General features: G+C 40.7%; 1 protein-coding gene across 3 annotated transcripts; it reads right to left on the bottom strand.

Moving 5' to 3' along the window:
* AMIGO1 (adhesion molecule with Ig like domain 1) lies at nt 1–13,362 on the bottom strand. 3 transcript variants are annotated; one of them, XR_009154217.1, is made up of 3 exons: nt 11,767–13,362; nt 10,738–10,821; nt 1–2,582 (listed from the first exon to the last, which is right to left on the bottom strand). XR_009154217.1 is itself a non-coding variant. In XM_058175623.1 (2 exons), exons 1-2 carry the CDS (start codon nt 13,273–13,275, stop codon nt 10,801–10,803), a joined length of 1,530 nt encoding a protein of 509 aa, XP_058031606.1. In that variant the 5' UTR covers nt 13,276–13,362; the 3' UTR covers nt 3,672–10,800. The 3 variants fall into 3 exon arrangements, 2 of the variants coding, with proteins under 2 accessions (XP_058031606.1, XP_058031605.1); XM_058175623.1 differs by lacking the exon at nt 1–2,582 and having other exon boundaries at nt 3,672–10,821; XM_058175622.1 differs by lacking the exon at nt 1–2,582 and having other exon boundaries at nt 3,673–13,362.
* Nucleotides 13,363–13,621: the final 259 nt, after the last annotated feature.

Raw genomic sequence — 13,621 nt, 5'->3', positions numbered from 1 at the left:
CTCCAGTTGAATTCAGTAGCTCTTATTCCTGGATTTGTATGTTTTAAGGCTGCAGCCGTAAGGCTTATTACACAACTGTCTTTCGCAAGCACCCAGAAACCCAGTCTCTCCCTCTGCATCCCCATCACCACCCCTCTTCCCAAACAATGAACAAGCTGCTATTTTCCCCTCTCTCAGTATCCATGGAATCGGACTGCCTTGCAGCTGCCTTTGCATAGTGAGATGTCAGCTGGGAATTCAACTGAGCCGGCTGGCAAGTTATCCGGAGTGGATGCAGTGACAGATGGCTAGACAATGGCAGTAAAAAGGGCCTTTCCCATCAACGAGTGGGGCTTGCCCATTAGCTTCCTTTCAGCCGTTTAGCTTTGTATTAAAGCTGTGAGACTGGGAGGCCTCCGTGATTCTGATCTTTCACTCCAGCTTGTCTGAGCTGGCTGCCTTTCATCAGCCTGGGAGACTCCTGAATAGCCCTTGCAGGAATTTGTGTGTGTGTGTTTTTTCTTCTTCTTCATGGCAAAGAAGTCTTGTTTTGCTTTCATTCCTTCACAGATGGAAAGAAGTGGGAGGAGGGGCAGAGAGCAAAGCAGCACTCGCTCTGCGGGCCGCTTTGCCCTGCTTCCAAAGAGAGCTGCAGACCTGTTTCCTGATGGGACCTTTCGATTTGCCTTCTGTCCCAATCGGATCGTTCTTCTTTTTGCAATGTTACATTATTCTATCTTGCATAAAGCTTCAAGAAGTGGCTTTTTTTTTCCTGGTGCTGCTTTCCAATGTTTGGCTCACACCTTTCAGAGGGACCAAACACAGGATCGCATTTCCGAGAAACAATCACCACACCTTTGGAATACCTGTGTTCAGGTCCCACTCGTGCCTAGGATTAGTTTGACCTCTGGCCAATTGTTCCTTTAGTACAGTGGTGGTGAACCTTTTCCTCACCAAGTGCCAAATAGGTACATGCTTTGTGCGCTTTGTGCGTGCACGTGCCATCCATGCTAACACATCAGATGGGCATGCATGTGGTTTTCATGCATGCAGCACTTGCGCACAAACGCCATCTGCGCATGCATGTGCTGTGCACTAGTACTCTTGTGCGTATGCACAAACACATATGCATGTGCAGGAGAGCTCCGAAGACCAACTGGGTCTAATATGTACTTCATCAGTGTCTCTATATATTCTTTGAAGAGAAAAAATTAATTGGCTCTTTTCCATTGCAGTACTTTGCTTGGATATTTGACAATAAAAACCAAAGGCAAAAAGTTGGTTTCCCCCAAAAAAGCATTACTAAAATGATAGAAGTGGAATTCTATGGATTACTAAAAAAATAATTTTCTGGCATAAAGCTGATCGTGATGATATTTTTAAGACAAAGATTCTTCAAGGCAGTTTACTCAAAAAAAAAGGAGTGAAATGTGTAATTATAAATTTCAGATAAATGCTTGTAAAATCTCACTTGTTTTTGCTTGTTAAAAGTGGCATTTTTCTAGATTCCCCACGTGCAATCTTTCAAAGTAACTGTTTCTTACTGCTCCTTTGGGAACAAATGTGATGAAAATGCTAAGCAGTTCTATTTGAACTTGTTTTTCTAATCATCTGCATCTTGATGTGTTTCATTTGAAAGAATTCAGTGGAGTTAAGGTTTTGCTGTTGTTGTTTTGGTTGACAGACCATACAGGAACTTCTTGTTCAGCATTTTTGGCCAGCTGATCAACAGCCACATTGCTATAGGTGGGGATTTTGGAGCACTAGTGCCACCCAAGGGGAGACAGAATTAGTGTCAAGCTCTGAAGCAGTACGAAAAGCAACATATCCACCATATGTGAGTTAACTCATTTTGCCCAGACTGGAAGAGATAAATTCATTTGCCTTATTTTATTACGATATATCAACTCAGTTTATCTCTGCAATATGTTACCAGGAAGACTTTTGCTTGTGATGTGTAGTTTTTGTGATTCTGAGTGAGATGTTAACTAAATTCAACATCATATTTGGATGATGTTGAATCCTTTTATTAGGATCACGAGAAATGCACAAAAAGACCTTTTGAGCTTTTGAGTTCTCCAGAACTTTTTATCGGGCAATATAATGAGAAAACAAAGGATATTATTTCTCATGGATTATCTATAATAGTCTTTTACAATAAAAACAGCAGATATCTGCGATTCCTAAATTACTATTTTTTTTTAATTGCATAAGCTATAATGAATAGAAAGGATGGAGGGAAGAGGCTAAAATGTCACACACTTTGATTTCCTGGAAGTAAGGAGATCCCAGAAACAGAACCTAGGTGAAACAGGAGTTCCTCCGAACTGAATGTTACCCCACCCCAGATTGTCAAAGGAATCACTGCAAAAGCATTGCCACTGGGTTTTGGTTCATTTGGTTTGCAGACATACTCGGTTTGGCTTTCCAGAATGGAAGGAAATGTCATGGTACCATGGGCACATAGATAGGCTGCAACCATCTCAGGCTGACACATTCCTTGGGTGTGGATTGGAAAGACAATGTCCTTCTGGAGGCATTGGATATTGGTGATCTGCCCAATGGTTAAAAGTTGTTTCTCCTTTTACATTCAACCTATATACCTGTAAATAAATGCAAATAGTATAATGTATAGTATAGTATAATAAATGCCAGTAATGCTCCAATGGGCTCCTTTCAAAGAAATCTAATCCTGCATTTGTGCTGCTTCCCTGAAACTGTATGGAGAAATAGGGTATATGTAGTACATAGCATAGGCTGGATTCATACAATATGGGCTAAAATGTGGTGGGTAGCTTAGAATTATTAGTTGTGGGAACTAGCCATTGTAATTAACCCATGATACAGTTAATTTATTTGGGCATGTGCCATATGAACAAAGAATTATGCTTTGTTCACCCAACACTAGTGTGAACTCAACCTATACTTGTATTCTGGATAACCTATACAGTATTTGTATTCTGGAGGAATAACAACCAAAGTTAAAACTAAAAGATGTACTGATGCAGATCTCTTCCGTTTTGCCTAAATAATCCCCCCCACACACACATTTTAGTATTTTAGGGATTAGTCTGACCTTGGAGGTGTTAAGACTGTCCATATTATTCAAAAGCCACTGATGGGATTAAAAAATTATCACTAATGGAAAGGATTATTGCTAATGTAATAGCTTTGTGACAACTGAGCTGGATCTCTCTGAATTACAAGATTATAAACCTACTGTTAGCCATTTTCTCTAGCAGGTTTTTAGAAGCAACATGATCCTGATGTGTACTCTCCAAAGGCAAGCTCTTATTTTATTGTTGAGGTAAAAGGTTTGGGTATTAATCTTTGCGAGACTTTACTATTCAGCCTTCAGGCAGAATGGATAAATGAGTTTTTAATGTGTTAATTGAAATATGTTATTCCATTCATTTAGAGATGGCTCTAAAGCTTTTTTTTTTAATGCCTGCATCTGTGCTGAGAGGATTTCCCTAGTGGACTCAGTAAGACAGTCGGTCTGACCTTTGGAATGCTTTTGCTGGCTGGAAGCTACTATTGTCAACCTCTGAGTAATAAGAGGGGAGAAAGAGCTTCTGCCTCCCCCCCTCCCCCCCCCCCGCCCAACATAGAGGCATTTTTGTCTTTTAGGGATTTGGGGGTTGGGGGGGTGGAATCAATCTGAATAAGGCAAGTACAAAGTATGATGCTGCATACAAAGTATCTTCAATTGTTGAGAATTTAATGGAATTTAATGGAATCACATTACTGGCCAACTTGCAATACTTTTAAAAAATACTTCAATTGAGGCTTTTAAAAAATCAATTCTACTTTTTGGGATTACTCTCAGAAGTAAAGAAACCCACAAAGAAATTTGCCCTAGAGTAGCGGTTGGTAAGAGTAGCGCGGATGGCTTTGGAAAAGACATTCAGATGCCACAATGTGTCTTGATCTACAAAGACTAGAATCACTTAGGCAACGGTTTTCCATGTGACACTATACAGAAGCCAAAGTTGGACTTTCAAGAAGCAGGATATAGTCGGTATTAATGTTTTTGAATTGTGGTATTGGAGAAGACAACTGAGATCCCCAGATAGCAAAGAAAACCAGCAAATTCTAGAACAATCAACCCAGAGTTCTCACTTAAACCAGAAATAAGTAATCTTAAAAGTTCATACTATGGATATATTGTGCAAAGAGTTTGCTCTCATGAAAAGTCTACAATGCTTAGAAAGGTGGAAGAGAAGAAAAGGATTACCAGCGGGCAAGGATGGATTCAAGTACAGCAGCAATTGGTGCACCACTGAAAGACCAGGTTGGAGACAGGCCATCCTGGAGAAATATCTATCTACTTGGTTGCTAAGGGTAGACTTTAAGTGGCATATAATCATTAGTCACCTCCTAAACCCATGATGGCAAATCTATGGCATGCGTGCCACAGGTGGCACGCAGAGCTCTCTCTAAGGGCACGCCAGCCTTCACCCCAGCCCAGCTCCACTGTGCATGCATGCACACCTCCCACCAGCCAGCTGGTCTTCGGGCCTCTGCCATGCATACGTGGGGCACATGTGGGGGATGCGTGTGCTCATGTAGACTCGCATTGCATTTTGAGGGTTTGTGTGCCCCCCCCCGCCCCGTTTTGGGCCTGGAAGGCCTTCTGCACCAACCCGGAAGCCAAAACAGGGTGCGAGGCACATACACGGGGGGACCAAATCCATGGGAATTCACGTGCATGTGTGGGGAACACATGTGCATGCACAGAGGCAGGGCGCACGCACGGGGGTTGCTTGCATCACATTTTGGAGGTTCAGGCACACACACACGTGCATTCACGCTCACGTGCGCGTGCTTTGGTGTGTTAGTTTGGGAAGCACTAAAATTCAGAGGAAACTCTCAAGGAAATTCCTAACTTAGTTTTTTGTTAAAAAATAGTGCATGTTCTGCACTACTTTCTGCGCTAGAAGGTACTGTTTTACCTTCTTCTCCCCATGTGCTGACTCTTTAGCCTATGATGTGAATGCAGCATATGAGCACATTATTCAATATTGTCTCTTGAGGTCTATTGTTGCTGTTCGCTTAGTGGCCAAGAGAATGCTTTGGCCACGTAGACTTCCTTAGTCTTTGTTCCTTCCTTATCAGTGCAAAGCACAAATGGGCACAATGATTCTTCCGTAACATCTTCTTTCATGAATGAATGAATAAAGGCAGCTATCTCTTGGGTATACAGTGCTTTTGGTCTGGGAAGGTTCAGTTCACTGCATGAGCATTTTTGCTCTTACAGGATCATATGCTCTATATGAAATAAATTGTTTTACAGTTCTATTTTATGTACATCTAAGCCCAAATTGCCATGTTTTATTTAGCCCATACCATTGTTTCTTTAAGCCTACCTATTACCTTCCAATGTTTGTGTACAGTTTGGTACAGTGAATGGCTACCTAAGACAAGAAGAAAAGTCAATGAATACTCTAAAGGGGAACACTGGAGAGAGGAGGGAGAAGTAAACTGCTATTGAAAGTAAGTCTGTTTGCTTTAACAACTATAAATGATGTTTTGTCACACAAAGCTAGGTTTGCTCCACATGTGGAACATAACAAGATTCATACAACATTCTAAACCCAAACTAAGTATTGTAATCCACCTGGTATTGTTGCATGAGATGTAAATCCATTGTATCCAAGTATATATCTACTGTAGTAAACTTCATTTTAGTTCTAATAGATGGTGAATTTTGACTGTTTTACATAATTTTATCACCAATTTAGGAAATTACCAAATCAAACCTGCAATCTTTTTAATAGGCTGTTTTTTAAAAAATCACCAAACATTATAGGTTGCAATTACAAGCTACATTATAAACTGGTGTCTAGTGAAATGTCTCTGAAAATGTGACCAAGCCTTACATCCCTTATTTTGATAATACTGAATATATTCAGTTTGTAACTAACCATTTTGGACATGAAAATGCAGAAGATCCCAGGGTGCCTATTAGCAAAATAAGATTTATTTTCACATATTTCTATATTAGAAAGTATAAACTACCTAAGAGAGAAATTCAATCCAATTTATTTAAGGGATTTTTGTTGTTGCCTGACATAGGTAAGCATTTCAGCAAATTTAGAACACTTTTGCTTGATCTGCCAGTCACAAAATAGGAGATAAGACCATGCTGGACTATAAGCAAACTAGTAATTTTGCTTTGTTGAGCTATCTGTGATGTCGTTCTATTGTTCAGCAGAGGCAATATCCCTTTCTCAGACCTGGCACAAATTTAATCTGCACTTTCTCTTAAATCAGGGTTTCCCAAAATTAGCAACTTTAAGAAGTGTGGACTTCAAATCCCAGAATTCTCCAGTCAGCATGGCTGGCTGGGAAATTCTGGAAGTTGAAGTCCACATGTCTTAAATTTGGCAAGATTGGGAATCCCTGCCTTAAGACTTGTTTTAGGATGTGCAATTTTTAAGAAATTTGCATTTGGAATGGTTTGCTGTCAAATTCTGAGCCCCAGACACACCGTTCATTTTGCTAAATCATGCTTGCAGCTCTCTTCAACGTTTGAGAGGCAAAAGTCTTGACTTAAGTGTCAACAATGGAAAGTTCATCCACTGGTTTTCTTTTAAAATGAAAATTAAGTAGTTCTGTGCAGCCTGTTAGATCAATTGACTTGTTATCCCTGCTTTGGCCTCATCAACAATTCAGAGCAGATTGTACGCACAACTGTCCTCAGAAAAAGACATTTATCTTTGACGTTCATTCTTCAATTTTTATGGAATATTGTTTTCTGATGGCACAAATGAAAGTAGCAAATAAAACAAAGATTTTCGACGTGCAGGTATAAATAACATAAATCTGGAAAGGCTTAACATTGCTATGATTTAGCAGACTCTTAAAGACAGTAGCCACTATTGAGCAAGCAAGAAGGTCAAACTAAGTGGGTAAAGACTGTTTATTTTCTGCTTGCTTGTAGGAGCATATGACAGATTATGGAACTGGAGATAATGTGCTAACGTAAGTTCACAGATCATGCTACACATCTTGGTTTGTTTAACCATCACTTACTAAATAAACCATAGTGGTTGGCTTTCTGAGCCAAAACCCATGGTTTATAAAGCAGTGGCTGGATTTATACAATATGCTAAACCAAAACAAGGGCAACTACATTACTGGCTTAGCGTGATGTACAAATCTAGCTACTCTCTTCTTCAGCAGACTAGAAAGTCCAGTCAAGAGAGAAATGGATCTTTGCAGTTAGCACCAAACGTTTACTGCTATTAAAAAGTAACCCCTGATGCCCTCAGCCATAACAGCTCTGTAATTCCAATAAATATATACGGTCCTTTGGGTACCAAACAAAGTGCTGAATGGGAGTATCCTTTTCTGCCACTGTAATATAGACAAATTGCATTTAGACTGTACAGACAACAGGCACAAGCAGGAGAGTTGGTGAGACAAAAAGTTCTGACACTACTTGAAATGTGGGTGGATCCTTCCTTTAGCCCAATAGTTTACACAGGAAAATCTTGTAGGTGATTTCTTTTCCTACCTATACAGGCAGAATACTATAAAAAGCTACTTAGTAATTATCAGTGTGGTGCTTTATCCATCCATGGGCCAGCTTTCTCTTCTAAATCAGCTATGTTCACTGTCTTAACCAAGCAGGGAAAATAGGAGTTGGACATAATAAGAGGAAAGCTGTTTCCACTTTTTGGTTCCAAATTATTTTCTGGTTAGTGTGAGAAATTTTAAATAATGTAGAACTAATTTTATCTGGAGTCAGTATCCTTGATACATTACGATTACAAATACTAGGTAGGGATTACTAAGTATTACCTCCAGGTTAGAGTTAACGGTACAGGAATCAACATCAGAACAAGATTAATCACATAGGAGATAGGAGGAAGTATTGTTTTCTATTTACTGATTTCATAACCAAGGTTATGTGGTGGAAAAATGACCTACTTCCTTTTGCTTATTTACTGCTAGAGATAACAAGTGATGCTTGAGCCAAGAGGCTCTAGGAGAGAACAGTAATGAGTTCTATTTTTTTAAGATCACATGCTGTTCTACTGGTCATTTTACTTAAACACTTTCCTCATTATATATGTTGGTGTCTAAAACTTTCTGCCCGATGACTTTCTCTGTGCGGGATAAAATTTACCACTGGGAGGATCATGCTCATCTTAAAGAGTAAAGGAATGTTTTGTTTCTTAAAGTAGTTTTAGTGATCTCTTTGGTGGATCGAGTTTACCGGGAAGACATGAAGAGGGTGATCTCCAACACTAGTAAGGGTGTATATGGCTATTTTAATTTTGTTAAATCAAAATTTTCATGCAAGAAAACCCTATGTATATTCTCCTAAAAAATAGTTAGAAATGACATTCCTGCCTAAATTCTAAGTTTATCTAGCAAATATTGAAAGCTAGAGTTGGGATTAAAAGTGTGGACACCCACACATGCTAATTCATACTTGCACACATATGCATCATGAAACATCTGTAGGCTGTTTACATTCTCACTTTAGTCCAAGCTTTCATTGTGTCTTAATTCAGTAATATTCAACCGGAATTGGAGGCTGAACTGCTGTTTAGGAACATAAGGCCCCTAGTTCAATCCCTGGTATTTCTAGTTTATGGAGCTGAGATACCAGGGCAGGGAAAATCTTTGTCTTGTGATTTTAAAAAACTCCCAGAGGCCAGGCAAAATAGAGAATACATAATAGCTAAGTCGGCCTAATTTCAGACAGGTAGCTTCCATCAAATAGGATAACACATATTCTGAATGTGATAGAATTGGTATTGATGCATCCAATGTAAATATTTGTGCAAGGGTTATTACACTGAGATTAAGCTGTGCTCCTGTACTATATATTTCTGTAGTTTAATTTTATCTTAACTTATATCTATGGCATTCAGGCTATAAAACTTTCTCCATATATATGACAATCAGGTACCCAGGAAGTTCTCCGCCTGAATTCCTTCTGAATGAGATGTATTACAACAAATTAAATTAAGTCATAACATGAAAAAAAATGCAACCTATAACATTCTAATGCAAGGTAGTTCTTCCTTCCTTCCTTCCAAAGCACTAGTCTTTATTGTATTCTTATCTTACTTTTAAGTAACTTCTAATGTTCTAGGAAATTAGCCTACTGCAAGGTCCAGAGGAGAGGAAGTCCTGAACATGAAAACTGCCCAAAATTCCACACGAACAGATTTACAAAAATTGGTCGTTTCTAGTTTATTGCTAAATTCTCTCTGTGCTCACTATCACCCATGTAATTATTTTCATTCATGTGCTCTATTTTTTTTTAAAAATCACCCTTTCCTAATCCAACTCTTTTGTGAGTTTGCAGATATGCTTTTCTGAATGGCCAATCTATTTTGAAGTTTCATTCCTCCTAATATACTAAGAAAGACAAATTAGACAGTTCCAGAACTAATTGGTGAAAGTTTATAGAAGATGTCAGCACTTAGTGAACCTTGATTTATCTTGAAAACACAACTGGACCTAGTTAGTGCTTGGATGGGAGATTACTAGGAACTCCTAAAGCTTTAAGTTAGATGGGAAGTTTTTAAAAAAATTGCAGCAAAAGGAATGGAAACCATACTGTTTTTATATACTGTTGCAAAAAGAATGAATGGACACATCCATGGTATCACTAGGAGCTAACTGTGACTTAAGAGATATTTTTAACTAGATAAGGTGAGAGAGATTAGCTTCTCTGGTTAAAGGATCACTTTGAGTTCCAACGGATTAGTTTAGATTAGTTCTCATATAAACTGATGGCAGAGCCTTGGTGATACGATCACACTTGCTATGGCTGTTTGATCATTAAGAGCGGTAACTGGAGCCATTCATAGCTTTGTGCAAAACACTCTATGGCTTATTGTATCATATGCACCTATTCTATTCTTCTGTCCTTCTCTATCCAGAAGCAACCAGTAATTTGTAACTAGCAATGTATTATGAATCCAGAGCAAATGAAAAGCTTTGCAGTATGTTAAGGAATATACCTTTAATGAATTCCTTATGACCCCATATGCTTCTCTAGTCCACCTATAGTAAAGGGAGAACTCTGAACTGGCCAGGATAGGCAACATTCAGGGTTTTTTTGGGGGGCGGGACACCTGAGAAAGGGTATTAGGAGCAAGATTCATCCTTAGTTTGGATTATTTCACCTCATAAAGATAATGTGGACTGAAGCATCATAATATTGTGAAAACAATCTTCTTATATCTTTGTTGTTTCTATATACCCCCCTGTGGGAGTAAAAGTCAATTTAAATATGTGGAGGAATAATTTTTTTAAAATAATCAAACAATTAGATAAGTGTCAGGCTCAATGCTGTTTGTTTTAGGAGGATGTTCAAAGTCCATAGCTTCCGGCAAAATCTCTCCAACTAGAATTTATCCTATCTACAGATTACAAAGCTGTGTTGCATGGCTCCTGCTAAAATAGAATGGCTCATAAAATTTCCCTTTACCCCAAACATCTGGAACATACTTGATCTCCTAAATAAACATGAGAAAAACTTGGTTGAAGATGATGAAGCATCAAATAGTTCTGGAGCTATATAGCTTGCCATAGGCTCCGGTCTTGCTGAAGTTCTGAAAGGATGTGAAGATGTGCTAAAATTTGACCATAATCTGTAATTGGAATCTGACTATTAAGCTGCCAGAGCTGAAAGGGAAAGGCAGTAGATTGCATCCAGCCATGTTGTGTTCTTGTTGTTGCTGCATTTTAGAGGAAGCAAGATAGGGGTGCAGAATTCCAGCTTACCAGTTCCCAAGGCTGCTGGTTCTTTCTTGCAGTTTGATGCTCTGAAGTCTAAAATCTTTGGATTTAACTCCTTTTCACTAAGCTCTTGATGGGAGAAAGGAAGAGAGAGCATCGTATCAACTTTCACTGTTATATATCTATTTTTCCCATCTTTTTTCACTTGCACAACACACAAAACAGGCTTGCTTTCTAGAAAATATTTTGAGTTATGTCCTGAGAAATCTGGTATAGTGTAAATGTTCATTTGCTGCTTAAAAAATGATTTAGCAACAGTTAACAAAAAAAGAACCCTACTTAGGCATTTTGTTTTTCACAATGTCTTGGCTACTTGGGACTATCACTATAGCTGGAGCTATGGTGGATAATATGATTTAATTTAATTTGCATGAGAGATAGCTAAAATATGATTTCTAAGCTTATTTTATCCCTCTGAGGAAGGGACTTCTGAAGGCTTATGGCCCTATTATAAAATGACACATAACATTCTGGCTGCAATAGGCGAACAGACCTCATCTGAATTTCAGACTTGCATGGATATTTGGGAGCAAAATCCCTTAAAGAAGGGGGAATAAAAATGCAGTAGCAGGATGCAAAAAACCTAGTTAGTACTCTCGACTATTCATGTTTTGTCTCTTTTTTTCTCAGTGGGATGTTTGCAAACTTCTAATGCAAGGGAACCGAAAGATCACATTCCAAAAATAAAACAAAAAACCAGAAGGTTCAGAAACTGCTGGAGAGTAAGTTGAGACATCAGGTTTTCAACAATGGACACAACAAGAAGGGGACCAAACAGGAATGCTGTTACAGACTGTGGCAGATTATAGAATAGTGCCTGGCTTGATGGTAAAGATGTGGATCTGTTCCTGTTCTTTCCTTTCATAGCCTGAATGATCACAGCAGTCCAACTAATTCAGTCCCTGCCTTGTCCCTACTACTTCCTCTCCCGCCTTCATTTGGTGAGGGTCCCACAATGGGAGTGTCAGAGAAGACTGAGCTGACTGAATCTGGATCTGACAATTTTCTCTCTACCTTCTGGACTCCTTTGGGTGCATGTTTAGGGGAGTTGGTGGGTTTGCATTTGCCATTCTGGCCTTGGGCTCTGCTTGGCACTGTGTTCCGATTTAATCCTTCCTTGTCCCCAGTCACTTCAGCATTGTGATTCGGAGTGGTGCTGAGCACTGAAGAGTTGATACTGTCCTCTTGTTGGTTAGCCTGTTTCTCATTGCTGCGGCACCAGCAACGGCATGGAGTCAGATAAAGATAGATGAGCACAAGAATGACACTCAGGATACAGCCCACTAGTGTGGTGTAGGCTGTGTTGAGCATATCCGGGACTCCATGAAGGGTATAATTATGGACTGTGACTTGTACATAAAGGGTCTCATTGAATACCTGGTTTTCTGCATAACAGGTATACAGACCCATATCCTCTATACTGATATTACTTATCAGAAGGCTTCCATTTGGCAGCAGAGTAATGGTGTTATTATCGTCCTCCTGTTGAATATGCTCATATCGGGGTGTCACCCATTCCTTAACTGTCATTCCTCGTTGCCTGGTATCACAATTGATGGTTACCTTGTCCCCGCGGTGGAACTCTAGGGCTTGCTCCTTGAAGGCACTGCAGTTCATGCCCTCTGGATCATACAGGCTGGAAATTGTGATGTTTTTATTCTTGGTCTGATCCAAGCATTGGAGCTCTTCCTCAAAGTCCATAGCTGAGCTTAGTTGCCGTTTCTGCCAGTGGGTGAAGAGATTGTAAAGCTCACATTGGCAGCTGAGAGGGTTGCTGTGAACATAGAGGCCATTCTTCATCCATGCTGGGAGCCCATTGACCTCCTTCACATGCAGGTTCTTGATCTTGTTGGAAGAAAGGTCCAGCAGTGCCAATTCTGGAAGTTTGGCCTCTCCTTTTTTTACCAGCTCCAGGGGGAAGCGGGAGATCTCGTTATGGCTAAGGTACAGTTTCTGGAGGTTGGCCATATCATCAAAAGCTGAGCGGTCAATCTTGGAGATCTTGTTGCTAAATAGGAGGAGCACCTCCAGCTCAATCAATTTGCTGAAGATATTCTCTCCTAGTGAATCAATGGCGTTGGAGGAAAGGTCCAAGTATTTCAGGTGGGGGACGTTGCTGAAGGCCTCGGTGGAGATGAAGTGAAGGCCATTGTGGCTGAGGAACAAGGAATGGAGATGAGAGAGCTGGAAAGGAGTCCACTCTGCTCGCAGGTGGGTCAGCTGATTGTGGCTAAAGTCCAGGACAACAGCATAATGAGGAAGGTGATGAGGGAAGACTTTCAGGTCCGCTTTGGAGCAGCTGATGATGTTGCTGGCACAGACACAGTTCTTGGGGCAATTCAGCGCCAACCCCCCTTGCCAGCCAGTGCCCAGACTCAATAGCACCAGCAGCCAAGATGCTTTAAAGCTCAGAGCAAGACATCGACGGGACACCGGAGCATCCTGAAACCACATTGTAGGACTCAGCGAGGAAGAGTCAGGGTCCCGTTTCTGGAGAAGAGAAGATGGAGGGGCAGGAACCATGAAGGTAGCAGCGAGGGCACTGGGACAGGGTCCTCCCGGCGCTGGCAAAGTCCGGGGTTTGCCACAACACTAAGCAGACGGCGGGAACGAGGCCGAGGGGGCAGAGGATCCGCTGTGTTCATCCCCCGGGCAGGACCGGCAGGATCCACCTGCTGCCAAGCGCGATCCGGAGGACGGCGAAGAGCAAACCCTCGTCGCCCGCTTCCTCCAGCCCCGCTGGGGAAAAGATGCCTCTCATGGACAAGCCAAGCCCGGCTCCCGCTTTGATGTCCGCTCCTCCCCTCCTCAGCCTGTGGTCGGCCAAGCCCTGCAGCCTGCCACGCGGTGTTGCATTGCACCAACAGTC

The sequence above is a fragment of the Ahaetulla prasina genome, chromosome 3 (genome assembly GCF_028640845.1).
Source record: "Ahaetulla prasina isolate Xishuangbanna chromosome 3, ASM2864084v1, whole genome shotgun sequence".
NCBI lineage: Eukaryota > Metazoa > Chordata > Lepidosauria > Squamata > Colubridae > Ahaetulla > Ahaetulla prasina.
This window is presented reverse-complemented; position numbering and strand designations above follow the sequence as displayed.

Excerpts from the sequence above, each read along its gene's own strand:
- AMIGO1 (XM_058175622.1), bottom strand. The coding sequence starts at position 13,275 with ATGGTTCCTGCCCCTCCATCTTCTCTTCTCCAGAAACGGGACCCTGAC.